This window comes from Marmota flaviventris, chromosome 13 (genome assembly GCF_047511675.1).
Source record: "Marmota flaviventris isolate mMarFla1 chromosome 13, mMarFla1.hap1, whole genome shotgun sequence".
Lineage (NCBI taxonomy): Eukaryota > Metazoa > Chordata > Mammalia > Rodentia > Sciuridae > Marmota > Marmota flaviventris.
Window position 1 is genome coordinate 81,802,110 of NC_092510.1, and position 26,601 is coordinate 81,828,710.

Consider the following 26,601-nt stretch of genomic DNA (forward strand, 5'->3'; position numbering starts at 1 on the left):
GAACAGAAGGGAGGGAATGCAATCCAAATACTTGGATGGAATCAATTTTTGAAAGAAGGACACATTCTTATTTCTGAGATGGAAGTGGAGAAAATAATAAAATATGATGCACAGGAAACTTGACATGGAGGCAGTACATGTTGGGAGAAGATATACTAAATAGCTTTAATTTTCAAGTAAAAACACAAGGGAAGGGAACATGTAATGTTATTTTCAAAAAAATAAGTTAAATTCATTGCAACAATTATAGTGCAGCAAGTATATAACAAATAATAACGGAAAATAAAATTCTACAGTTACATGTCAAATGCTTTTATTCATAACACTGCAGATACAAATCTTCATAAAGTTTCAGAATAAACTTGTTTACACATATTATTTCAACATTTCGATTGAGTACTATTTCAGAGAGTGGATGTATCATAATTTACTTAGTCACTCTACTAAAAATGACATTTAGGTTGCTTCCGTTTATTTTTTTCATGCTATAATTATTATACACTTAGCTGTTTATTTTTTCTTGAAGTGTTTCTCTGGCCCAAGTTCCCAGGGATGAGGTAATTGTGTGAAAAGGAATGAATATTTTGTGCCTCCTAAGTGTGTGGCAAAATGACATTTTGTGAGATATGCACCATTGTTCATATCTCCAGCCATATATGAAATGGCTACTTTGATCACGTGCCAAATATTTTAAATATTTTATTCCATGAATATCTTCAAGATAACAGCTAACCAGCTGACATAACACGTTGGGCACTTGATGCCAGGATGGGTCTGACACTTTATTCTATTAATGAATTAATTTTCACAACAACCCTGTGAGGGAAAAATTTATTATGATCCCTGTTTTCACAGATGGGGAAACTTGGATATATGGAGATGAAGTACATGTTCCAGGTCCCACAGGTAGGCAGTGGGAGAACTGGTATTTGATCCCTGGGAATCTGAATCTAGAATCTGCATATTCAGTCATATTCATCTTGCCCTGTGATAACTATTTATTAATATTTTTCCATGTGGTGTTAATGACGTGTCTACCTCGGTGTGAGAATTTCATCATGTTCTTTTCCAGAAGATTCTTTCTTGATGGTTCTGCCCCAGGCTAGGGGTAATAGTAGAATAATCCTTATGCATTCTTATGTCCAAACACCTCAGATGGTCTAAATGGGGATATTTTTAATAAATCTTGCATTTTTTAACCTCTTGGCCATATGTAAGTTCAGAAATAAAAATTACTAAGAGTTAAAAATAAATGTGTTGTTTCACCACCGAGGATATCGTAGGCTTTTTTTCCCCCTTTCTTTTTGCTCTGATGGTTCTATAATCTAATTTGACCTTGCTGGCTTCCATGGAAACATACCTTCTGGATTTTCTTGAATATCTGAAATGTGGGCACTGCTTTAATGTGACAAGCATCAGCCAACTCCTGGAAAAGAAAAGAAATGGTAAGTCGGAGTATTGTTGTCCTCTCTCTGTACCAGCTATATCACTTGTTGAATTATCAGGAGGTGTGTCTTAAAGCCCAGGGACACCTGACGCTTTTGTTTTGGGTTGTTGTTGCTAAGGATTGCTACCATTTGAGCTACATCTTCAGCCATTTTATTTTTTATTATGAGACAGGGTCTCAGTAAGTTACCAAGGGTCTTGTTAAATTGCCGTGGCTGGCCTCGAACTTGCGATCCTCCTGCCTCGGCCTCCTGAATCCCTGGGATTACAGGCATGTGCCACCACACCAGGCATGCCTGACAGTTTATAAACTCTCCTGCCAAGAAATTTCCAAGCATATACTCAAAGCCTCCAGAAATGTGACAACGGAGAATGAATGTTCCAGTATTCCTACGCTGTTCCATCCAAGAGCTCTAGAAGAAAGGAGAGACACGGAGGCCAAAACAGAATGGATACCGAGTGAATGAACTCTCTTGTCAAGGACCTTGTGAAAGACTGCAGAGGAGCCCATTGCAAAAATAGGAACGAATAAAAATACCTTTGTAAGTCATACTGAAGACATGGAATGATGTGTGGGTCTAGCATTTTAACACACATTTCTTTCTTTTAATACCTACACCCTCCTCACTGCTCATCTTTTTGAAAGATTTGGAGTCCAAAGGCAAGAAAATAGGCTGAAATCCCAATAGTCTTAATCCATTCCAAATTACTTCCAAGTGGTAGGATGGATTTCTTTTTCCTCTTGTAGAGGACACCAAAGAAAATTAGCCATTCACAGGATAAACTGAATTGGACCTCTCTCCTTAATATAGCACCCTTTTAATTGGCATTAAATCTCTTTCCCCACCCTAACGCAAACACTCATACAAACACACATGTACACACAAACACAGTAAATTATAATTTTCACCACCATAGTAATGATACCCAATAAATAAATTACTATAAAATAGTGTGGTTTTTTTTTTTTTTTTGTTTCACCTTAAAAGATAAGAGCTACAGTAAAAAAAAAAGGTCTGATAATTACATGTGTTGGCAAGGATGTGGAGAAGTTAGGACTCTTATTGTGATGATGGGAATATGAAATGGTGTAGTTACTTTGGAAACTAGTTTGTCCATTCCTTAGAAGTTAAGTGCTGAGTTACCACATGACTTCAAAATTCCACTTGTAGATATATATCAAAAGAAATGAAAACTCAGGTTCACACAGGAACTTGTACACTAATTTTTATATCAGTATTATCTACAATAGTCAAAAAGGACAAACCCCCTAAATGTTCACTAATGGATGAATGGATAAATAAAAGGTGGTGTCATCCATATGGTGGATTATTATTATATGATTCAGCAAAATTATGTAGTACCAATACATTTCATAACATGGATGAACCTTAGAAATATGCTATGTGAAAGAAGCCAGTCTAGACCACCTATGATTCCATTCCTATGAATGAGCAAATCTATAGATGGTATGTAGATTTGTAGTTGCCTCCTGTGGATGGGTGTGGTGCCCGGAGGGAGGGAATTGCCATGATTGATAAAGAGTATAGTGTTTCTTTCTGGAGTGATGAAAATGTTTTAAAGATGACTGTAGCAATGGTTGCACAAGATTGTGAATATAAAAAGAGACAAAGAGATGATGATCCTAGCTGTGCTTTCTGAGTACACAGGGTATGATTCAGCGGAAAGGGTAATTAAGTACTGTCACACTTTAATGAGGCTTAGAGGAAATGGAGAAGTGGAACTTCTATTACATACCAGGCACCATGCTATATATCATATGCATTTTATCATTTCTAATTGTCTTTGTCATATTTAGCAAATAAATTAAGTTTATAAAGGTTCAACGTCTACAACTTCAACCTTTAAAATGCTGAACAGTGAATAACATATTTTTTTTCATCCTAAAGCTTATTCAATCTAAGGTATCTATAGACCACTTGTTATTGTTATTACTATAGTTTGGATGTTGAATGTTCCCAAAGGCCCACATGTTGAAGACTTGGTCCTGGGGTGGGGTTATTGAGAGGTGATGAAACCTTTAAAAGATGGAGTTGAGTGGGAGATCTGAAGGTCAATCCCCCTTGAAGGGGAGTGTGGGACCCTGCAAACTCTTCCTTTCTCTATTTTGCTTCCTGGCAATGAGGCGAACAGTTTTGTTCACCATGCTCTCCCACCACGATGTGTTGCTTTACCATTAGACCAAAGCAACAGGGCCAATCAATCATGGACTGGAACCTCCAAAACTGTGAGCCAAAATAAACCTTTTCTCTTTATAAGTCTATTATCTCAGTTATTTTGTTATAGTGATGGAAAGTTAACACCGTTATTTTTCCTTGTTATAAGTTAACAAATGTGTTGGATGCAGTGGCACATGCCTGTGATCCCAGATTTGGGAGGCTGAGGCAGGAGGAACTCAAACTCAAGGTCAGCCTGGGAAACTTAGCAAGAACATTTGTCAAAATTAAAAAAAAAAAGGCTGGGAATATATCTCAGTGGCAGAGTGCCCCTGAATTCAGTCACTGGTACCACACACACACACACACACACACATGCACACAAAATTAAGAAATAGTAGGAGAAATAATTTTGCAGAGATATTATATATAGACAAATTTGGTTTGAGAATATGAGGCTGATTATTTTGGGTGGGGTGAGGTAGGGATGGCTCTAGAGATAGGAGGGAAGAAATCCTGGAATCTCTTGTGATATTTAAGAAAACCCACAAGAAAGCACAAGATAAAGTAAGAGGAAAACAAGTTAAAATATATTCAGTTTGGTTTTAGAAAATGATCGATAATTTATCACAAGATGGACATGAAATTATTTTTCAACATGAACTTAATTCCATTTGATTGGTATTGTTTTCCTGGAGCATCTCTGCTGAAGAAGATTCTGGGGCAGAATCTAGGGCAAGTGATGGAGAACGTTGAGATTGATTAGGGCAGCAGGAAGAACACGTATTTGCTAATTTTAAAAAAGGTAATAAAAGACATATAAGAGCATTATGTGGGACTTTACTACTACAGTTTATTAAAAAAAAGTGAAATTCTACTTGATTCTACACTGATTATGTAATCATGGAGACAATGCTGCTCAATTACTATGCAAATGGTTGTAACTATCCACAGATTGAGGGTAAGATTCTTACCGGAGAATCGTCCACATCCACAATAGCAAACCTTACGTTTTGGTATTGTAGAGACATGTCCTTAAAAATAAAAGAATAAAGATTCCCCGTTAGCTTTGTGCTCATATTAAAGCACACATTAGAGGTGTCTTTCGGCAAAAATAGAAATGAGCACAAAGTTGTCCAGGCGAGCTAAGCATCATTCTGGTGTTTTACTACTGCCCAGAGCATGAAGCCCCAGGTCAAATGCCAGACTGTGCCAAGGTGAAGAGAGGATCATGGGCAGAAGCTGAGTCCAAAGAACCAACCTGATGACTAACATTCCAAAGCTGGAAAAGGACAGACACAAAGCAAAGCAACAGTGAGGTGTCTCTGTGGGTCCAGACCTACCCGGCAGGGTCTGGGGAGGGATGGGGGATTTTTCCTGGGAGCAGGTTGAAGGACACTGTGTTCTTCAAGATGCAGTTCTCAGCTGGAGGTGGAGCCCAGTGGTAGTGTTTATCTAGCATGCGCGGGGCCCTGTGTTCCATCCCCAGACCCACATTTTTTTTTTCCTAAAATCCACATTTAATCATGACAAAATCCTGATTAAAATTCTTCTATTTTAGGCAGCTGTGGTGGTGCCCTCCTGTAATCCCTGCAGCTTGAGAGGTTCAGGAAGGAGGATTGTGAGTTCAAAGCCAGCCTCAGCAACTTAGTGAGGCCCTAAGCAACTCAGCGAGACCCAATAAAATATTAAAAAGGGATAGGGATGTGGCTCAGTGGTTGAGCATCCCTGGGTTCAATCCCTGGTATTAAAAAACAACAGCAGCAGCAACAACAACAACAACAAAAAAACTTCTATTTTGACTTTCTAGAGGGAGAGAGAGAGAGAGTGGAGGGTCATGAACTTATAAAACAAAAGCCTTCCTCACCAGCCTCAGTTTCCTTTTTGAGGCTCACCTTTTGCCACGTCCATCGATACGCTGGGGCAGGAGAGCTGGCCAACCGTGACGACTCCACGCGATTTCCCAACAAATCCACTACCCCTCCTGTTCCAGAAATGCTCTTTTCAGGGAGCATTTTCATGTCTGCTGATTCTCTTAGTTGAGGGTCCCCAAACTACACCCTGTGGACTAAATCCAACTCTCGACTTGTTCAAGTTTTATTGGAACAGTCTGGCACTTTGTTTCTGTATTGTCATTGGGTTTTGATCTCCAACAGCAAAGTTGAGTAGTTGGGTCAGAGACCTGATATTTACTGTTAGGTCTTTACAAGAAAAATGACTGACCCTTGCTCTAAGTTATCAAGGCGCAGGTCAAATGAGATTGTGGAGGACAATTAAGACTTAAGTTTAAAATCACTTCTTAAGCCCCACATTATCTTATGACTCATTTTTTAAAAATTCTCAGAATACATCCTTTAGTATTATTTTCAGAGAGACTCTGTGGGTAGTAGATTTTTATTTTTTGTGTGTGTATCTGAAATGTCTTGAATTCTTCTTCCCTCTCCCTTGAACAAAGCTTTGGATAGCTAAGTTCATTCCACCCCACCTTTCCTGCAGAGCCTGAAAAATAAAAAAATAATAAAAATAAAAAAAAAAAGGAAAGGAATAAAAAGGAAAGATTCCTTGCAGCTAGAGTCTGGGTGCACACACACTTGGTTTTATCAGCGGGATGCTTGCAGGTGAGGCTTGGAAGAAGACACGAAGCTACTTTCTTCCTACCTTTGCACATTCCTGCTGCACAGAGAGGGGGGGGCACTGGGAGGCAGTTCTGCAGGAGGCAGCCGCAGAGGCTTCCGATGTCCGGACACAACGCCCTGGATGTCTAGAGGCACCTGGGGCAGTCACAGTGGAGGTCCTGGTTCCAACTCCCTGGCTCTTGCTCTGTGGATGGTGCTTTTCCCACCCCATGGAGGCCTCATGCTTCCCCTCACTTCTGATTATGGCAATGCTGGGATCCCCACAGGTGGGCCTGCATTGTTCTGAGACCCCTGTTCATGGAGTCTCAATCCAGAGTCCGTTCATCCAGCCTTCCAATGATTTAATAAGCATTTAATTCCTTGTATTAATTTTTTTTTCCTGTCAGTTTGGTTTGTTTCCAGATTTGATTGCTGGCTGATACAGTGACCTAGAGTAAGTGGAAACTTTTGTCCAAACCCCTCATGTACTATGGGTTTAAAAAAAAAAAAACACACGCAGCGCATGTGTTCTCTTGCAATAGTTTGGGCCTTACAAGAAAAAAATAAGAAAAACGTGAAATTCTTCCATTCACAGTTTCCCCCAATTTTCACTCATTCATAGAAAAACAAACTTTTTTGATAAGCATTTTTCTCCTCCCCTTTGTATGTGTGTGTGTGTGTGTGTATTTGTGTACTATAAAGGTTTATAAATAAATACAGATACCTTTATAAGTAAATGTATGTGTTTCTGTTTTATGTAAATGGGACCATGCTATACACACTTTTTCTATACTCTGCTCTTCTTACCTAATGATAAATTGTCTTAGAGATAATCCCATCATTCCATATGGGCCTACTTCATTTTTTTTTTTTAACATCTGAATAGTATTTTGCAGTGAGGGTGCACCAACATTTATTTTAAAAATATGTTTGCATTAGTCTGGATTCCAGCAGAAAACAGATGGCACAATCAAATTAGTATAACTCGTGGAAGTTTATGCAGTGACTAACTATGATTACCTGTAAAGGCAAGGACAGGTTTAGGAGGAGCTTCAACAGCCAAGATGTAGCAACAGCAGAGCTGTTACCCCTAGGGTCTGAAGGCAGGAAGAAGGGAGTTTACCAAGACTTAGATTTCATTTTACATTATGAAAATACTTCCTGTAGGGCTGTAGAAATTTGATCAGTTGTAACTTTGTGCCACGTGAGTAGATTTATACTCCTGCACTTGAGCACTGGCTATCTCTGTGCAAAGTTAGGGAGATTCTCTTTTTTCAAGTTTTGAGTGTCAGAATGGAAGGGTTTGTTAGATATTAAAATGTTCCTTCTCGGGGCGGGGGGTTCTGTGATTCCAGCCCTTACCTCTTCCTTCTCTTTGAAGCATCTAGACCCATATCAATTATAATCAGAGGACAAGTGCTTCAAGCCATTTGCCACAACCGGAGCAGCCAGTAACAGAAACAGTTCCAAGTAATATCCAATATTAACAGTGCCTGTGGAAACCCCTATCACCTGAGAGAGGACCCCACACCCATTATAAGAGTACTCACAGAAGGTGTACCCCACATACTCTACTGTTTATGCAACAACTGCCTAAATGGCTAGAGTCCCTACTCAAAGACCTGTAAAGACAGTAGGTCTCTCAGCTCTGATACAGTATGTACTTTGCCCAAAGTTGCTAGTCTCAGCCAAGGAAGCTACAGGGAGATTACACTGAGGTGCCAGGCTGGAAATAAAGTCAATATTGTACACTAAGCTGTTATGCCAAGACACATTGTCAGCAGAAAGCTGCTTCCTAAGACAGCTGTCCCACAAAGAGTAGAGATATCCATCCAACAGATGCATAATTTTCAACACAGAAGTACAGAAGCACAGTAAAACAAGGTAATATGACTTCTTCTAAAGTTCATGACTCTCTAGTATCAGATTTCATAGACACTGAAGTGAATGAAATACCTGATAGAGAATTCAAAAGAACAACTTTTTTTTAAAAAAGTCCAATGAAATCCAAGAGAATACAAACAATGATATGAAAGAAGAAAGACAATGCAGTATTTGAATATATGAGCAAGACATCGAGGAAAGAGAGATTTTTTGGGGGGGAAAAAAGCAACATCAGAAATACTAGAAGTGAAAAGCTCAGTATGAAAAATTCACTTTAAAACCTCAACAACAGACTAGATCAAGCAGAAGAAAGAATATCAGAGCTCAAAAGCAAGTCTTTACAAATATTATATTCAGGCAGAAATAAAGAAAAAAATTAAGGAAGAATGAAAAGAACATTCAAGATCCCTGGACACCATTAAAAGATCAAAAGTTGTCATTACGGGTGTACCCAAAGGAGAAGAAATAAATGTCAATGGCATAGAAAACCTATTGAATGAAATGCTCCAGAAAATTTCCCAAATCTTGGGAAAGACAGGGACATCCAGGTATAGAAGGTCTTTAGAATCCTAAATAGACAAGACCAGAAAAGAACCTCACCATGACATATTACAGGAAACTGTCAAAAGTACAGGACAAAGAAAGAATTTTAAAATCTTCAGGAGAGAAGCATCAAGGCACAATTAAAGGCAAACCCATTATACTAACTGCAGAGGTTTCAACGGAAAAGGCCAGGGGGCATGGAATTATGTATATCAAGTCCTGAAAGAAAATCACTGACAATCAAGATCACCCAGCAAGGTCCTTCAGAATCTAAGAAGAAATAAAGATCATTACTATAAGCATACAGTAAGAGAATTCATGACCAATAGGCAGCCTTCTAAAAGGTACCTAAGAGAATCCAACACCCAGAAGTGGAGGAAAGGTAACTACAATCATGAGACCATGTGAAAGAATAAATCCCAAGAGAAGCATAGATACGCAAATGAGAAATAGGAAATAATCCAATATTATACTAGAGTAAAGCCTCTAACCACACTTTTCACAAAAGTTAAGAATATGGAATCAGCCTAGGTGCACACCAACACATGAATGGATAAAGACTGTCTATATGCATCATATATTCTTAATACTACAAGGGAGTATTAATTAGTCATAAAGAAGAATAAAATCCTACTTGCAGTAAAATAGATGGAACTGGAGGACATCATATTAAGTGAAATAAGCCAGATACAAAAAAGCCAAGTATTGCATGTTCTGTCTCATACGTGGAAAACCAAAAATGAAAATAAATAAATAAAAATTTTACCTGAAAGTACAAGAGAGATTTCTAGGGACTGGGAAGGGTGTGGTGAGGAAAGGCACAGGGTGGTATAGAAGAAGGGTGGATGGACATGATCAATTCAAGAGTATATGGAAATATCACAGTGAATCCCATTTGTCTGCACAATAGAAATAGAAATAAGTAAAGTGTAGAAATGTTTTTTTTTTAAATGTTTCCTCTATGTATTCCAAGACATAGTAGGCATGTTGTGATGACATGTAGCCCATTTCTCTGTTTGACTGTAAGTTCATTTTTAATTAAATGTCAAGGTTGGGACTGTGATTAGAATCAGTTTAGGTGGATTCAAGTAAAAAAATGTCAAATGTTAGAAACCCTTATTGAGAATAGAACAGAATATTTTTAGTTTCAGTTTCATAGAGGAATCAAAACTTTGTTGTTGTTTTTCTATACTTGGGATTGAACCTTGGTGCTACCACTGAGCTACATCTCCTACCTTTTTTATTTTGAAACAGGGTCTCAATTTTCCCAGGCTGACCTTGAGTTTGAAATCCTCCTGCCTCCATCTCTGGAGTCTCTGGGATTACAGAAGTGTGCATTGTGCCCAGCTCAAGACATTTTTATATTTGAAGGAAAGAATAAATTTCATGAAAGAGAGCAAAAGTAAATGTGAAACTTTTGCAAAATAAGAAGAAATGAAAAGAAAATGCCCTGAGATTCTTTCTGTTTTACCAAAACCGAATAGTATAATGAGCTTTTAAGTGGGACAATAGAGAAGTTAGATGAAACAGTATATTAAATATTAAAATTTTAATTTGGAGACACTAAAAAATATGAACTAGTGCATATGTAGAAAAACAGTTTGGATATAAACATACCATTACAACCAAGTAGATTATTTTACTAGAATATTTTACCGAGCAGAGCAGGGAAAAAGAAAGGATGTGTAAGACATGGTTTGCCTACCATTTGCAACAGCGTGAATGGACCTGGAAGATATTATGCCAAGTGAAATAAGCCAGTGGCAGAAGGACAAATATTACACAATTTCACTTCTATGAAGTATCTAAATATTCACTTATAAAACCTGATAATTGAACAGTGGTTACTAGGGAGTGGTGGGGGAGGAGGCGTATAGAGGGAGTTGTTCAATTGGTAGAAAATTTGAGTTTTAGAAGATAAATGAATTCTAGAGATCTGCTGTACAGTGTAGCATTTATTGTCAGCAATATGATGCACACTTAGCAGTTTGTTAAAAGGGTAGATTTCAGGTTAAGCATTCTTACTACCTCTTTCAGGGAAGGGTGAGAAAAAGCATAGAGACACAAGGACATTTTTACAAGTGATAGATCATGCTTATTACTCTAATTGTGGAAATGGTGATCACAGGAGTTTGCTTACGTCCAAATTCACCAGTCGTGTATATTAAATATGTTCACTTTTTTTGGTCTATAACTCAATAAAGTTACAGAAAAAATGAAATAGAGAATGTCTTTTAAAAAGAGATCTATGATCTTTTTTCCCCCCCTTATAATAGAATTGAAGATTTAGGGAATGTTTATTCTTTTATATTATAGCTAAAAATAAGTATCATATGTATCTTATCTATTTCAATATTTTAAAGTTCTGAACTCTGGAACTTTGGCAAAATGTCATTATTGTAATGTGATTAGTTTTTTTTTTCATTTTTATAGTTGGACTCTTTTGCACATCTTGACATTCCTTGCTGAATTATCTATAGATGAGTAGTATTAATCTTCTGGTGTCCTCGAATTAGATCCCAGTGAATTTTCTACCATTTCCTCAGGATGCTCCAAAATGCTATATGGCCCCAAAGTGTGTCATAAGTGCCAATACCTTAAAGAATTTCTGGGAAAATTATTTTGGGGGCTTAAATTCCTTTTATAGCCATGAACTCAATACTATTGATACTTACATGAAAAACAGAACATATCTCTTTGCAGAAACCACACCAGTTTGCTGAAAATTCAACTACCACAAGTTGACGTCCAGCATCTTTCAAAAATGTATTGAATTCATCCTGAAACCAGAACACAAATAAGGAAATGTGCTCAATCACAGAATCTCATAGAGCCTTACAGAGAATAAAATCACAGGGTTGGTGGGATTGCAAATTAGTGCAACCACTGTGGAAAACAGTATGGAGATTCCTCAAAAAAACTAGGAATAGAACCACCGTATGACCCAGTTATCCCACTCCTCGGTATATAACCAAAGGATTTAAAATCAGCATACTATAATGATGCAGCCATATCAATGTATACAGCAGCATGATTCACAATAGCTAAGTTAAGCTATGGAGCCAAACTAAGGGCCCTTCAACAGATGAATGGATAAAGAAAATACACAATGGAGTGCTACTCAGCCATGAAGAAGAATGACATTATGGGATTTGCAGGTGAATGGATGGAACTGAGACTATCATGCTAAGTGAAATAAGCCAGTTCCCAAAAGTCAAACGTTGAATGTTTTCTCTGATATGTGGAAGCTAAAACAAAATGGGGGAAACAAGAAAGAAAGAGAGAAAGAAAAAAAAAGAGGTGAGGGGAATTTCATCAAAATAGAGGAAATATCAGTAGAGTAGATGAAAGATATTGAAGAGGAAGAAGAAGGGATGGAAAAGGGGAAGAGTGGTGGAATGATCTGACTGAAGTTTTGTATGTGCATGGATAAGGCAAGGTGGGTTCAGTATCAGGTGTGCCCACAGGACACTAATTTAAAAAAAAAATAAACTGTAAATGGATTCAAGAAGGATTGGTGGAGTGGAGGGAGGGTAGAGGGAACAGGTGGAAAGTGTTGGGGACTGAATCAGAGCAGGTTGAATTCCATGCTTTTGTGATTATGTGAAGATGGATCCTGCCTGGTGTTGTATCATAACTAAAAAGAGTTAAAACAAAACAAAACAAAACCTTAACCAAGTGCCCTACCTTACTGTTCTGAAGCCAATACAACCTTTTATAAATGTGTCAGAGGTCTGACATATTTCTCTTTGTAAGTACATATAAATGATGAAAATTCCACAAAACATTTAGGAGTTTATTCACAAAATGAGTTGGTAATGGAAGCTGTTGTTGGTGAATTACCTCTGGAAAGAAAATGAGGTTGGCCAGAAAGAAATGAGAGTGGCTAGGTTGGAGGTGAGCTGTCATTCAAAATGGAAATCTATATTTGATTTTTTTAAACAAAGCCCTAAAGATTTACTTATTGGTGAAATTAAAGGAAGAATTAATGTAACACCTTCAGTAATTTCTTGTTTTGTTTTTGGGGAGTGATCATGATTCATTTCTCCAAGTCAATATAGGACTCAACCCTGATTCACCTAGCTTCTCTCATGGTCTTTAATGGGAACCTGGTATCTATTCCTGGAGTCTCTACTGGTGAGTGAGTGATTTGCTGCTCTAGAGGGCTCTGTTCAAGATTTATTTTTCCTTTACCCATTGGAATTGCAACAATAGTAGCTTATTTACTCCGTGCTTGATGTTTTGTCCTATAATCTGTAAAAACACTCTCTGGAATATGTACTATTATCATCTCTATTTCACAGATGAGAAAGCAGAAGTTCATTAACTTTCTCCTGGTCAGCCAGCTGGTGAGTGATGTAGCTGGGGTTGTTAATCTAGGTGGTTTGCCTCCAGAGCCCATTCCCTCTGCCAAGGATACAAAATCATCTACTGAGTTCTTCATAATAGCAGGGCTCACTCTCTCTTCCGCTGATCTTAACTGCATCCTGTGCTCATCCCTGCACCAATCATTAAGATGGGGTGCCGGAAGCCATCCATTACCCATCTGAACTAAAGCGGTGTTGAAGCCATTAGGCAGGAAAGCCAGGTGTCGGGAACTGCCAGTACCAACCCCACTGGTTGGAGGATGCCTAGTTCATGTGGCGTCCTACCCAGCTCCATCACAAGTTCAGCACAGCACCGGAGATGGGGTGACCCACAGGAGCCACACAGCTTCTTGGAGATGTGTGTGGTGTGACAAATGCCAATCAACCTGTTTACTGCAAGGCCCCTGCCACACTGAGAAGCAAGCACCAAGACTCCTCCCGCTGAAACCTTATCCCTGCTTTGGATGTACTCCTCCTTAAATAAGGAATTGGGGCCCCTTTTCAATTGTTCAGTTTCAGCTCCCGTCAGGACTGGAAGGCCTATCAGGCGTTCCTCTTTATCTATCTAATTTTTAGCTCTGTCTTTATTTCTTTTTTTTTTAAATATTTATTTTTCAGTTCTTGGTGGACACAACATCTTTGTTTGTATGTGGTGCTGAGGATCGAACTCGGGCTGCACGCATGCCAGGCGAGCGCGCTACCGCTTGAGCCACATCCCCAGCCCCTGTCTTTATTTCTTACTGATTGTTTCAGACTTTTTATTTCCCAGGCAGCTCACACTGCCTGAGCAGGGACCTACCCTGGTAGGCCACCTGGCATGAATGGGGGACGGGATCATGAGTTGGATTAAGTCAAACAGGGCCTATCCCCACTGGGGACGGGGTTCATACTGTTCATGTGCCTGCTCTATAGTAGTGGGGTCTTGACAATCATGTTCCCATTTGGTTTAGTTTCAAGTGGTTAAAACTGAAAACTCAAAGATGTGCTTCCTCCTATACCCAAATTCCTCTAGGAGAGAAGGATACAACTGTGATCTAAAACACAGACAAGAAAACTTCTTGCCTTCATAGAGCTTACATTTGAGAAGCAGAAGCCAACAGTAGGATGGATAGTTAAAATAGGTAGTTTGTAATTATAGTGATAATTGCCAAGAAGAGAAAAATGAAAGAAGAAGGAAAAACAGGGGGTGAACTACAAGTATCCACCTCAAAGGCTTGTACCACCTTGAGGTCCACTCAAAGAGAAGGGACAGTTGAATAAAGATGGGAGCGAGACAGTGGGCCCTCAGGAGAGGTCTCTGGGGAGGAGAGGAGAGGGCTTCTCAAGGAAGAGCAAGGCCCCAGGTTATCCTGTGAGATCCCTAGGAAATTTTTAAAATGAAGTTTCAAAAGCATTCGCCAACATGCGGTGTTTTAAAACAAATTGTTTTTTTTTTTTTTTGTAACAAAGTTACATGGCAGTGCTTTCTTTTAATCTGGTCATTGTCATTTCTGCAACCTTATGCATAGTCACATTTAGGGAAAATGTCCAAAGTCTAAATCTGAGGGTCTGGTGGCTGTGGGCTCAGGAACCGTGACCTTCCCATACCCCCACCCTATATCCTCTTCCAACATGGCCTGATTCTAATGCCCCCATTAGTAGGATTGAAGATAACGCTCATATCATCCCTTAAACAAGGTAGGCCCCTGTCTTCTCTTGTAGAGGCAAGTTTCTTCTTTATAATGATCTCTGCCTTATACATGAATTTAGATTTATTGGGACAGTAACATTGAGAACCAAATCAATAAATGGGTTAAGGAGGGGCTGGCATTGTGGCTCAGGGGTAGAGTGCTCACCTAGTTTGATCCTCAGCACAAAATAGACAAATAAAATAAATAAAATAAAGGTATTGTATTCAACTACAACTAAAAAAAATATTAAAATATGAGAAATTAAAAAATAAATGAACTAAGGAACTGAATAGACACTTCACAGAAGAAAAATGCAATTGTCAACAACTATATGAAAAATTGTTCAGCATCTCTAGTAATTAGAGAAATGCAAATTACAACTATACTGAGATTCCATCTCACTCTGGTCAGAATGGCAATTATCAAGAATACAGGCAACAATAAATGTTGGTGAGGATGTGGGGAAAAAAGTATATTCATACATTGCTGGTGGGGGCTGCAAATTGGTGTAGCCAATATGGAAAGCAGTATGGAGATTCCTCAGAAAACTTGCAATGGAACCACCATTTGATCCAGCTATCCCACTCCTCAGTTTGTACCCAAAGGACTTAGAATCAGCATACTACAGTGACATAGCTACATCAATATTTATAGCAGCTCAATTCACAATAGCCAAACTATGGAACCAACGTAGATGCCCTTCAATAGATGAATGGATACAGAAAATGTGGTATTACTTAGTCTTAAAGAAGATGAAATTATGGCATTTGCCAGTAAATGGATGGAACTGGAGAATATCATGCCAAGTGAAATAAGCCAATCCCCCCTAAAACAAAGGCCAAATGTTTTCTTTGATATGCAGATGCTAATTCATAATAAGTTGGGGGGGGAGGCTATGGAAAAATAATAGAGCTACTTTGGATTAGGCAGAAGGGAGTGAAGGAAGGGGAGAGGTAGGGATTAGGAAGAATAGTAGAATGGATCAGATATTGTTACCCTATGTGCATATATGATTACACAACTGGTATAATTCTATAACGTACAACCAGAAGAATACTCCATTTATGTATGATGTGTCAAAATGCATTCTACTGACATGTATAACTAATTTGAACAAATCACACACACAGACACAGACACACAGACACAGACACACAGACACAGACACAGACACACACACACACACACACACACACACACTCCAGAAAGTTCTAAAAACAACAACAAAAAAATCTACCTAGGAATTTTTGATACTACTGGTCATTACTATTCTCCATCCCATTCCAGAGGCATGTCTGAGGCTTCTGCTCTCTTTCCTAGGATGCAAGAAAAGACATCAACCCTCTCACTTCGATAGAATTTTCCAGGTCCTACTAAAGCAGAATCCATGAAACAGGATACATTGGGAGCTGGCCAAGGTCTAGATAGAATCAGAGCAAGAAATAGGAATTGAGGAGGAAGAAAATCCTTTTTGATCAGTTTGTCCCTTGGCTGCCTCTCTAGATGGGAGCGAGACAGTGGGCCCTCAGGAGAGGTCTCTGCGGGGGAGAGGAGAGGAACAACCCAAAGAGGAAGAATGGGAAACCTCCCCTTGCTCCACAGCAGAGAAAGAATGGGGAGGTGAAGGAAATAACTCTTGTTTACCAACTTGGTTTTTAAGGTGGTCACTTCTGAACTATTTAATGAAGCCAAGTAAATACTTGCCACGTCTTTAATAACATGCACCATGATTTATATCGGAGAATTGTTGACGAAGCTCTCCTGGGGGTCAGGTGGATTAATATAGCTAGACTATTTGTAGGATGATGGAGCTCTCCTGTGGTCTCAGGTGGATCAATATAGCTAGATTATTTGTAGGATCTTTGTTGGAATATAAGGGCAGCTTCTCTGTGACATCATTGAATATACAGTCTCAGAACCTGGAACTTTGGCAGAGTTTGGATCTAGTTTCACTTTTATGCCACGGCTAGTTAGTTAACTTGTGGTCAGCCAAGCATCAGCAAATGGAGGCCCTTGTTGCAGAATCATAATGTGTCTGATTTGTTTAGGTCTTTTATCACTGATTTCCATACATCCTTTTCCCTTCTCCAACTCCACCCCCAAATCACCAAATGAGAAGTAACTGGGGTAATAGTAAACACAATAGATATTTTCATTTAGGATTGCAGAGGAATTCTTTTGCTGTTGAGAAAAATACTAAAGTCTTAATCCTAAAATAGGTTTCCTGAAAAAATTTATGAGTCATAGATTCCCTGACTTTGTTATTTTGCCCTATTTAGAAGGTAAGGAAACTTCATTTTTAGCATTAAATCAGAGATTGGCAAAACTTTTCTGCAAAGGGCCAGATAAGACCCTTTAGGCTTCAGGAGCCACAGACAAGATTTTTTTTGGGCATGTTCTTTGTTTTTATAACCTTTAAAAAAATCTAAAGCTATCAGCTCACACAAAAATAGTAGCAGTTTGGCAAAGCCCTGCAGTTGATGATTTGCCATTTTTCAGAATTCGATGTCAGAAATAAACCAAATAGGGCCACAGCCTATGTTCTTCAAATCTTCAGAGCAACAAGAAACAAGAAAGTGTGAGAAATTGCAGATTTTGTCATAGAACAAAACTCAGCAAAGTCCTTCTTTCTATTTTATCCATACATCCAGCTCTGGGCTCTAAGTGGGTGAAGTGACTGGCCCTGGGGGGACTCATTCTTTTTCCAATTGTCCCCTGTCTCCATCATCATCTGTTGCTTTGAGGACACAAGGAATTCTCAAATGGCAAGATGCCATTTTTCTTGTGAATGTTCAGCTATTTTCCTTCTACTATATATATAAAAAAAGATATTTGAGAAGGATAGGGAAAATACTGGGAAAAGATATCTGCCAAATTATATTGTTAAATTGTGTGCATGTACAAATATGTAACAGCAAATCCCACCATTAGGTACAACTATAAAAAGAATAGTAATTTTTATAGCATCAATTTAAAAACATGGAAAAAATACTAGTAAAGTTTAATTTTATTTTGCTACATATGGATTTCCAGTTTTTCCAGCACCATTTGTTGAAGACACTATCTGTTCTCAGGAAGACATTTAGCAGTGGATGAACTGAAGTCAGAATGAATTTCATTTTTGTTTTTTCTTTTTGCAATAGGAAGATATCTACCATTTCCATATCCCTTTCTACCATTTTTGGAAAGATGGATCAGAATTAACTCTCAGACACAACTAGTAAAATAGCAAACTTCTGCTACGTCATGGGTTTCCCCAAGTTGAGCAAGGTGGGGCCAGGACTTCTCCCTTTAGTGTTAGGGCTTGTAGACTTTTCCATAGCTAAGAAGCTTGCACAGCCCAAGGGCAGGGAGAGTACAAGCCTGTAGCTCACAGAAGACTGTTTATTCTCAACTAAAATTAAGCACTATTAAAATCCAGAAAATGGCTAGATTTACCAAGATTGACACTTTACTTTTTTGTTTTGTGGAAAGAGTGCCTAGTTAATAGGTAGGGCAAATTTCTAATCATGGAAAAATCTTCTGAGTCAACTGTTTTCTAGAAAAGAGAAATCAGTCTTTCCCTTTGCACTTGACTGGCTCCTTTGTTCCCTGACATGCACCTGCCTGCATTTTCCTAGACTCATTTCTGACCTCATTGTTGGAATCATGAAGCTCCAATATAGTCTGGGTGGAGTCTCATTTTGAGAAACCAGGACTACCTTTTTGTTTTTATTTTTTATTTTTAAAATTTAAACCCAGGGAGAATCCTGTGAATAGGCTGGGTATTTGAAGAATTCAGAAATCGACAAGAAAACAACAGGGTGTGAAGCAAAGAAGAACAGAAATAAAGGGAAAGAAGAAATAAATCAGGTGAGAGGAAAAGGAAAGATGGAAGGACAAAAGAAAGAAAGTGGAAAAAAGTTAAAAAAAATGAAAGAAGAAAGACAAGAAGGGAATTATAGACAGAAAAGAGGGCTTAAAGGTAAGACCTTCATTATGTGGAAGTAAAGAGTGAATTCTCTTTAGTGCTCTAAGACCTTGTGCATCAAGGTCATGTCCCTATGCATCACCTGGGAGCCTGATGCAATGTAGAGCTTGAGGCTCCTCCACCCAGAGCCACCGAGGAAGAATCAGTCTGTCTAATGTGATTCCTCATATGATTCTTATGTCAGCTGATGTTTGAGCTCTCAAGATGCATATACAACAGGGAGCTATCTATGGAGCAGTGGACCAGCTGTAGCATCATTTCCTGGGAATTATGAGAAATGCAGACTCCAAGGCCCCACCCTGATTCAGAACCTCCGAGGGTGACACCCGCATGCTTGAACAAGCCCTCCAGGGAATTCAGTTGCATGTTCACATTTTACTGGGCTAGTTTTTTTTTTTTTAAACAACTGGAAGAATTTATGTTTGTCAGATGTATCATGTTTTGCAGGAATAACATTCAAAATATTTAACTACTTGTGTGGCTTGAGAGCCAATCAGAGTGAACAATAGCTGTGCATCTGTTGCTCAGCTGGTTGTTCTGCCAATATCAACTCAACCGTTTATTTGCTAGATTTAGGGGAGATCCAGGGTGTCTTGGATGAGGGATTGGGTCAGCCTCAATGAGGTGGGACAAGGGGATAGGGTGGGGGGTTGCAGGGAGAGGCTATTTATCAACCATTATATATTTCAGAAATTTAACAGCTATTGTGGTCATTCCTATGTGTATTAGCTAAACATTGGTCTTGGGATAATGATGATAAAATGTAACAGTTGGCTCTTCTTAGACACCCAGTGGTGTAATTGTCAGAACTGTAAAGTTTAGAAGTGAGTTGTCAGAAAAGAAATATGCTTATTCAAATTTAGCATATATGTTTGGAAACTTAGCATTGAAACGGTGCTCCTTAATGAAATTTATAGCTTTCAGTGATTCCTTTGCTCTTAGGAAGCAAAACTCTGCTAGATCCCTGGATCAAAATCTAATCAAGAGATGGAGCAGGAAGAAGCTCTGTTGGTTGAGAGGCCCTGGGTGCTGGTTCAGAGGGCCAGGAGGATGGATAATGCGGATAATAAAGTGGAGAAAAAGAAAGGCAAAAGACAAAGGACTCAGAGAAAGACCAAGACAGAAAAACCATTCTCACTCAACCCTGCCATTGCATTAAGGGTGAACAAATGTGCATGTGTAAAAAGCTGGGCCAAAGGCTGTGATTTCCACTTGTGAGTTCTTTAGGATCAGGGTAGTTATTTTCATCATGGTGCAATCTTGCCAGCATGGTGCCAACTTGTGCCCCTGGTTTTGTGATTAATGTCCATGGTGCACTGCTGGGGATGTGTAGATGCTGATCACAGTGAGGAGGACATGGATCCGTATCCTTCAGGCAGAAAAGGGCTGACCACAGAGCTGGAGGATGGGGAAATGCTTCTCTCTCTGAAGAGAGGCTTGTGGAGTGAGGGAGATGCTGTTGAGGCCAGGAGGCAAAGGGACAGACAGTGTAGGTAATGAGTGATGGGGTCCCCCTGGGAAGATGGGGGCTGGTTCTAAAAGAAAGGAAATAAAATGCTAATACCTTTAGGACACTTCTCCCTCCTCCTCCAACCTGTTACCAAGGTTACCTGCCTCCAGGGACTCATTCCTCCCTACTAGGGAGGAACTTGAAGGCCCCCTGGGCTGCTCCCTTCTGCCTGTACCCATGGGCGGCTTCATTCTCTCCCTTGGATCACTCCACCTTTTGGCCCACCTTTTGGTCACTAGTCACATAGGCAAGATAAGAGGAGAAGGAGGCATGAGAAGAAAAGAAATATAAAATGAATAAAAGGGATCGGACACCCCCATATCCTCACACACCAACTTCCAACTTGAACCCCCTCCTCTGCCTCTGCAGAGGAATCTCTCTCTCTCTCTCTCTCTCTTCTATCCTTTAATTAAATAAAACTTTTTGCTCTTGCCTCAGCGTTTCTCAGGTGTTTGATCTGCACACTGGGGGAATGGGACTGGGCCCTGATTCTCATCACCGGTATCACTGTCAGCGGGTCGGTATAAAAAATGAGGCAGCAAATATGTTCCAGGAAAATAGAAATGGGCTCCAGTGGGCCCTTGGAAGAACCCAGGCAGGAGGATTGCTATGAAAGAATACCAAGGAAAGAACTTACTAGAATCTGGCTGCCGCTTCCTTTCTTGAAGGATTCCTTTGTTTTCTCTCTCTCTGGGGAATGCAGGAGCATTTACTTCCTGGGCCATCTCTCTCCTCTCCTTAGGGAGCTGACAGTCTCTCTCAAAGCCTCCGGTGCTTCTGGTAGAACTCTATGGGTAACTATGTATTTCTGATTACTTTTGTGAACATTTGAAAATAAGGAAAGCTCTAAGTTAGAAAAATAATCAACTGGATACTGTCTCCAAGATTGTATTGTGTTGCCACCACTGTTTACACTTAGGTATATTGACTTAACACACTCACATACACATTAGAAAAATATATGTAATTTAATTTAATTGAATTGCCATTATGTTTCCGCATGGTTTTGCATTATCCTCTCCTGTTTAATGCTATGCCAGGGGCATTTCCCCATTATCTAATGCACTTGATCTTTAATTGTTGCATGCCATTCTGTTATTTTGGTGCACAGTGTTTTAATTACATTTTCAAAATTTATGTTCTTTACCACCTTATAGTCATAAAAAAAAAACCACTGTGATGAGTATCTTTCAAATACATCATGGTGGAAGCTCTTATTTTTCTGAAGGTAATTTCCTAGGAATGTAACTGTTTTTAATGGTCTTAATGAGCAGTGTCAAACTTTCTCCTCAAATGCTTGTTCTGATTTACACACAACGGTAGTGCATAAGCTTGCTCATCGCCAGCATCGCATTGACTTCTATTACTTTAATTAGTTTTCGTGAAGTGATCCCAAAGAGGGCATCTTTTCATAGTTTTAATTTGCATTCCTTTCATTAATAATATGGCTGCAAATATTTTGAATTTTAATCTAAAGTTATTTAATGTAAATTTAATGTAAAGTTATTACCTGTCTTTTCCCTCTAGAGGAACTGTTTGTTTAAAACATTTTTTATTATGTGCATTACAGTTATACATAATAGTGCGGTTTGTCCTGACATAACCATATATACATGGAATATAATTAGCTCCATTTCAGCCCTCAGTACTTCCTTTTCCCTTCTCCTTCTTCTCCCTACCTCGTTCCCCTTCCTTTACTCTATTAGTCTTCCTACTACTTACTGATTGATTTTTTGAAATGGTGATTTATAGATATACATAAAGGCGGAATTCACTGTGGTATATTCATAGCATAATTTGGTCAATTTCATTCCTCAGTTCCTCCCTATACCCATCCCTCCTCCCTACCCTTTATCTCCTTCCTCCGAACTCCTATTTTCATGAGATTCCTCCCTTCACTCCTCTCCCTTATTTTGCTCTGTCTTCTGTATATGAGAGAAATCATTTGACCTTTGATTTTCTGAGTCTGGCTTATTTCACTTAGTATGATGTTCTCCATTTCAAGTATTTATCACCAATTGGCATAATTTCATTATTCTTTATGGCTGAGTAGAACTCTATTATGTATGTATACCACATTTTCTTAATCCATTCAGTTGTTGATGAGCATCTGAGCTGATTTCATAATTTGGTTATTATGAATTGAGCTGCTGTAAATATCTATGTGCTTATATCTCTACAGTATGCTGATTTGAGTTCTATTGGATAAATATCAGTATGCTGATTTGAGTTCTATTGGATAAATATCAGTTCTACTGGATAAATATCAGGAAGTAGGATGGCTCTCATATGGTAGTCCCCATCCTAGTCTTTTGTGGACAATCAAAGTGGTTGTGCTAACTTGCAGTCTAGGGGGACTGTTTGATTTCTAACTTGTGAAAGTCTCTTAATATTTCAAGTTTTTAAATAACCAATTATTTTTGAGGCACAGAAATTAATATATGTAGTTAATCTATTGGTCTTGCCTTTTGTCATAATTTGCATTTCATTCATTCCTAACATGGCTAAACACATTTCTATTTGTTAATGTAAAATTTAGTATTATCTTTTTTCCTAGGGGAATTTTTTAACTTGTGAGAAGTTTTTTAAATAACTAATTTTTTTAGGTGCAGAAATTAATTTTTTAGTTAAGTCTATTGATCATGACTTTTGTCATTTTCCATTGCTTATGTGCTTTCAAAGATACTCTACAGGGCTAGGGGTGTGGCTCAGTGGTAGGGTGCTTGCCTAGCATGCACAAGGCCCTGGGCTTGATCCCTAACACTGCAACAAACAAACAAAACCAAACCCCTCTTCTTTCACAGTTATTTATGCATTCTCATATTTTTTTCCTAGTAAAAAAAGCAATTTTAGTTTTTGCACTAAGCCTATTTTTGCAATGATTTAGACATTATAAAAATTTAGTATAAGCAAAATACATAAAGTATAAAAATGAATGTATCCCTTTAACAAATAAAATATTATATATACTGAACCCTGTTGTTTTCATGTATACTTTATTCTTTAATACTTTCACAATTTGTGTGTTGTTCAAGAAGTGGGAATATATGTGCTTATGTGTATATATATATATATATATATATATATATATATATATTTTTTTTTTTTTTTTTTTTTTTTTTTTTTCTCCCTGCAGTCAGTTTGCTGAATGTCAATCTTTCTCTACTGATTTGTGATTTTTAAAAATATAAACTATGGAGGTCATATGTAAAAGGGCATGTTTAAGCCTCTCTGTTTTTTTTTCCTAGTGATTTGCATGTTTATTTCTGTATCAAATACATATTTATTTATTGCATGTTTAATTAAAATATAAAAGCTAATACAATTACTTGTTCTTTACAAACTCTTCTTAGCTCTAAAAAATAATTCCTGGTAAAGGTGTATAAAAAAGGCTTTTGCATATGAAAGACAATACTGTTCCTATATAATAGATGGAAATGTGAATGAAAGCCAACTGTGTGAATATTGACGTCCCACCCATACAAGCCAAATTTGAGATGAGGCATAAGAAAGCTAAGACCAGATAAATAGATTGGGGTCAGGGGGACTTGAAAGAGAGGACTTTGATTTTAAATAAGCAACCAAGAAGATTCCTTAAGTGATCTTGCACTGGGAACATGATGAGCGGAATGCTGTGCTTTGTAAAGAATTAGTATGGGGGCTGGGGTTATGGCTCAGCGGTAAAGCGCTCGCCTAACATATTTAGGGATCTGGGTTGATCCTCAGCACACATAAAAATAAATAAAATAAAGGAATTGTGTCCACCGCAACTAAAAAATAAATATAAAAAATTAGTATGATAATGCTATACAGATTGGTGGCAGACATGTTGGATCCAGCGACACACATTGGAAATTATAGAAATCTTTCTATGAGAGAAGAATATGAATGGAGCAGAAGACAAGTGGTTATTTTCTTTCATTTAACAAAATAAGTATTTATCATTTTTATTAAAAGAATACTACATATTCTTGAAGAAAACTTACAAATACAGAAATGAATAAGAAAATAACTCACCATCCAAACAGAGAAAAACAATTGTTATCATGTCATGCTTTTCCTACATGACAGTTATTTACAAAATTGGTAGTATTCTATAAGCAGACAGCTCAAATATGCTTTGAAAACATTTTTTTTAAACCAAGTAAGCAACATCTTTTAAGTCATAATTTTTATCCAGATGTGGTGGTACATGCCTGTGATCTCAGTGATTCAATAGACTGAGGCAGGAGAATTGCAAGTTCAAGGCCACTCAGCAATTTAGTAAGGCTCTGTCTCAAAATAAATATAAAAAGGGCCGAGGATGTAGCTCAGTGGTAGAGTGCCCCTGGGTTCAATCCCTAGTCCCACTTGCACATGGGGGTACATGTGCATGTGTGACCTGTCCTAGGTGCTGGTGATTGAGCTGTGAAGTAGAGAGACATGGACTTTACCCTCCTGGGTTTCTGCAAAAACATTTTCAGAACATGTCATTCTATAACATTATTTATTTATTTAATTTTTATTTTTTTCTGTTGAGAGGAAATAGCCTTTTGCCATCTCCAGTTGTTTTTCAAAGTGAAGTTAAGAGACGAATGCAAGAGACACCCATTAGTGCCCTCCCATTATCCCATAAGACCATGCCCTTGCATAGCAATGATAACACTTCTTGGTAAGAAGCTCCTTCCCTGATGAAATACAAATACCAAAGACAGACTTCTGGGAGGAACTTTTAGCTTCTATAAAATCTTTGGTGGGTGATAGGGCTGATTACTACCGAGTTGGGCATGAGCTGCCTATTTCTACAAATTATCTTTAACTAGCCTTTTACAGCAGGACCACCTGTGTTCCTATGCTCAGCAAGCGTTTTCTGTAAAGATTAAGATAGCCCACATGAAAGTAGCCACAACTGACACATAAATAGGCGTGACTGTGTTCCAGTAACATTTTATTTATAAAAGTTAGCACTGGGCTGAATTTGGGCTTCAGATCTTAGTTGGATGGACCATGTCTTAGATTAAATCTAAGAGAACAAAATACCTAAAGGGACATGAATTCAAGTGAATATGTGATTCAGTATTTACCAAGTGGGACACAATGGTTCTTTCTGAAATAATGGAATTATTTCTGGGCACCTCTGGGAGGAGTCATATGATCCTGTGAATAAGGGGGATGCATCAGATTGTTCTAGAACCATTAGAATGGCAACCACTTTTACACCTCTCAGGTTATTAATCAGTCTTTAAGATTTTCATGTTAATGAAATTAAATTTAAAGAGGCAACATAGTTCCATGGAAAACCTACTGAACTCTGAATATGTTACTGATTACTTGTGTGACAGAGAGAAAGCCATTTAATCTCTTATGAATAAGTATTTTCACTTGTAGATGTTTATCTCAAACCAGGTTTCTCTGGCACACTGGTATTCCTTGTGTTAAACTGAATGTCTGTTGTTGAAATGCTAGACCAAGAACTGTTTCTGGGTGTGTTTGTGAAGGTGTTTCCAGATGAGATCAGCATTTGAACCTGTGGACTGAGTAGGCGGCCCTTCCCATTATGACTGGGTGCCATCCAATCTATTGAGGAACAAAAGGCAGGGGAAGGAGGAATTTGTGAGTTATTACATTAGCTTCCTAGGTTCTCAGGCCTTTGGACTTGGAATTGTCTCATCAGCTTTCCTGAGTCTATAGGTCTGGAGAACCTAGACTAATACACCCACTAAGAGCCTCCACAGCATCTGCCCGACCTATAATCAGACAGTGCCTACCCCAGAATCTACAATAAGTGACAATCTAATTTAAAATGTCAGTAGTTCATGTTGTTCCTCCAGGAACACTTGACCTCTGATTGCTCCAAACTGAAACATGTTTGAGATCTGCTGATCTATAAAATGGGGCTAAGATGACTCACCACCTCTCTCATTGAGTTGTGAGGATCAAATGAGATTATCTATGAAAATCGCCTCTGTCAGCTATGAAGTGTCCACAAATGTGTGAGATTATTAGTGTCATTCATTTACCATTAAGCTAATAGTCGCTGGGCACCTTATACAGGGGCATAAAGGTGAGTGATAGATATGAGAAGTTTAATAGAACCTAAGTCTTACTAGGTCTTAAGTTTATTGAAATGGAGTTTCTCCATGGCCACCTTGGGAAAAAAATCCTCTTTCAGGTTCTGAGAATGCTATTTCACCATATAAGCAAAAAACTGAAGTAGAGGATTTAGGGCACACAGCTCCTTAGGCTACCTTCTCTCTCCCCCCCCACCCCGCCCTGTTTAGTATTTTTTGTTATTTTTGTTTTTGTGCCTCAAACCATGTCTTTGCACGTGCAACATGGCAAACAAAAGGAGCATTTGGGGCATAGAGGAATAGCTTTCAGTGTATGCAGGTCCGTTTTTAGAAGCTTTTGGATAATCAGGTATAAGGTTCAATCTCTCT

The 26,601-nt window shown here is 38.4% G+C and overlaps 1 protein-coding gene across 1 annotated transcript; it reads right to left on the reverse strand.

Annotated features, from left to right (window-relative positions):
- Positions 1 to 798: 798 nt before the first annotated feature.
- On the reverse strand, positions 799 to 13,151 carry LOC114098774 (thioredoxin domain-containing protein 8-like). Its single transcript, XM_027943002.2, has 5 exons — positions 13,125 to 13,151; positions 11,341 to 11,445; positions 4,598 to 4,657; positions 1,361 to 1,426; positions 799 to 816 (listed from the first exon to the last, which is right to left on the reverse strand). The coding sequence occupies exons 1-5, from the start codon at positions 13,149 to 13,151 to the stop codon at positions 799 to 801; spliced, it is 276 nt and encodes a 91-aa protein (XP_027798803.2).
- Positions 13,152 to 26,601: the final 13,450 nt, after the last annotated feature.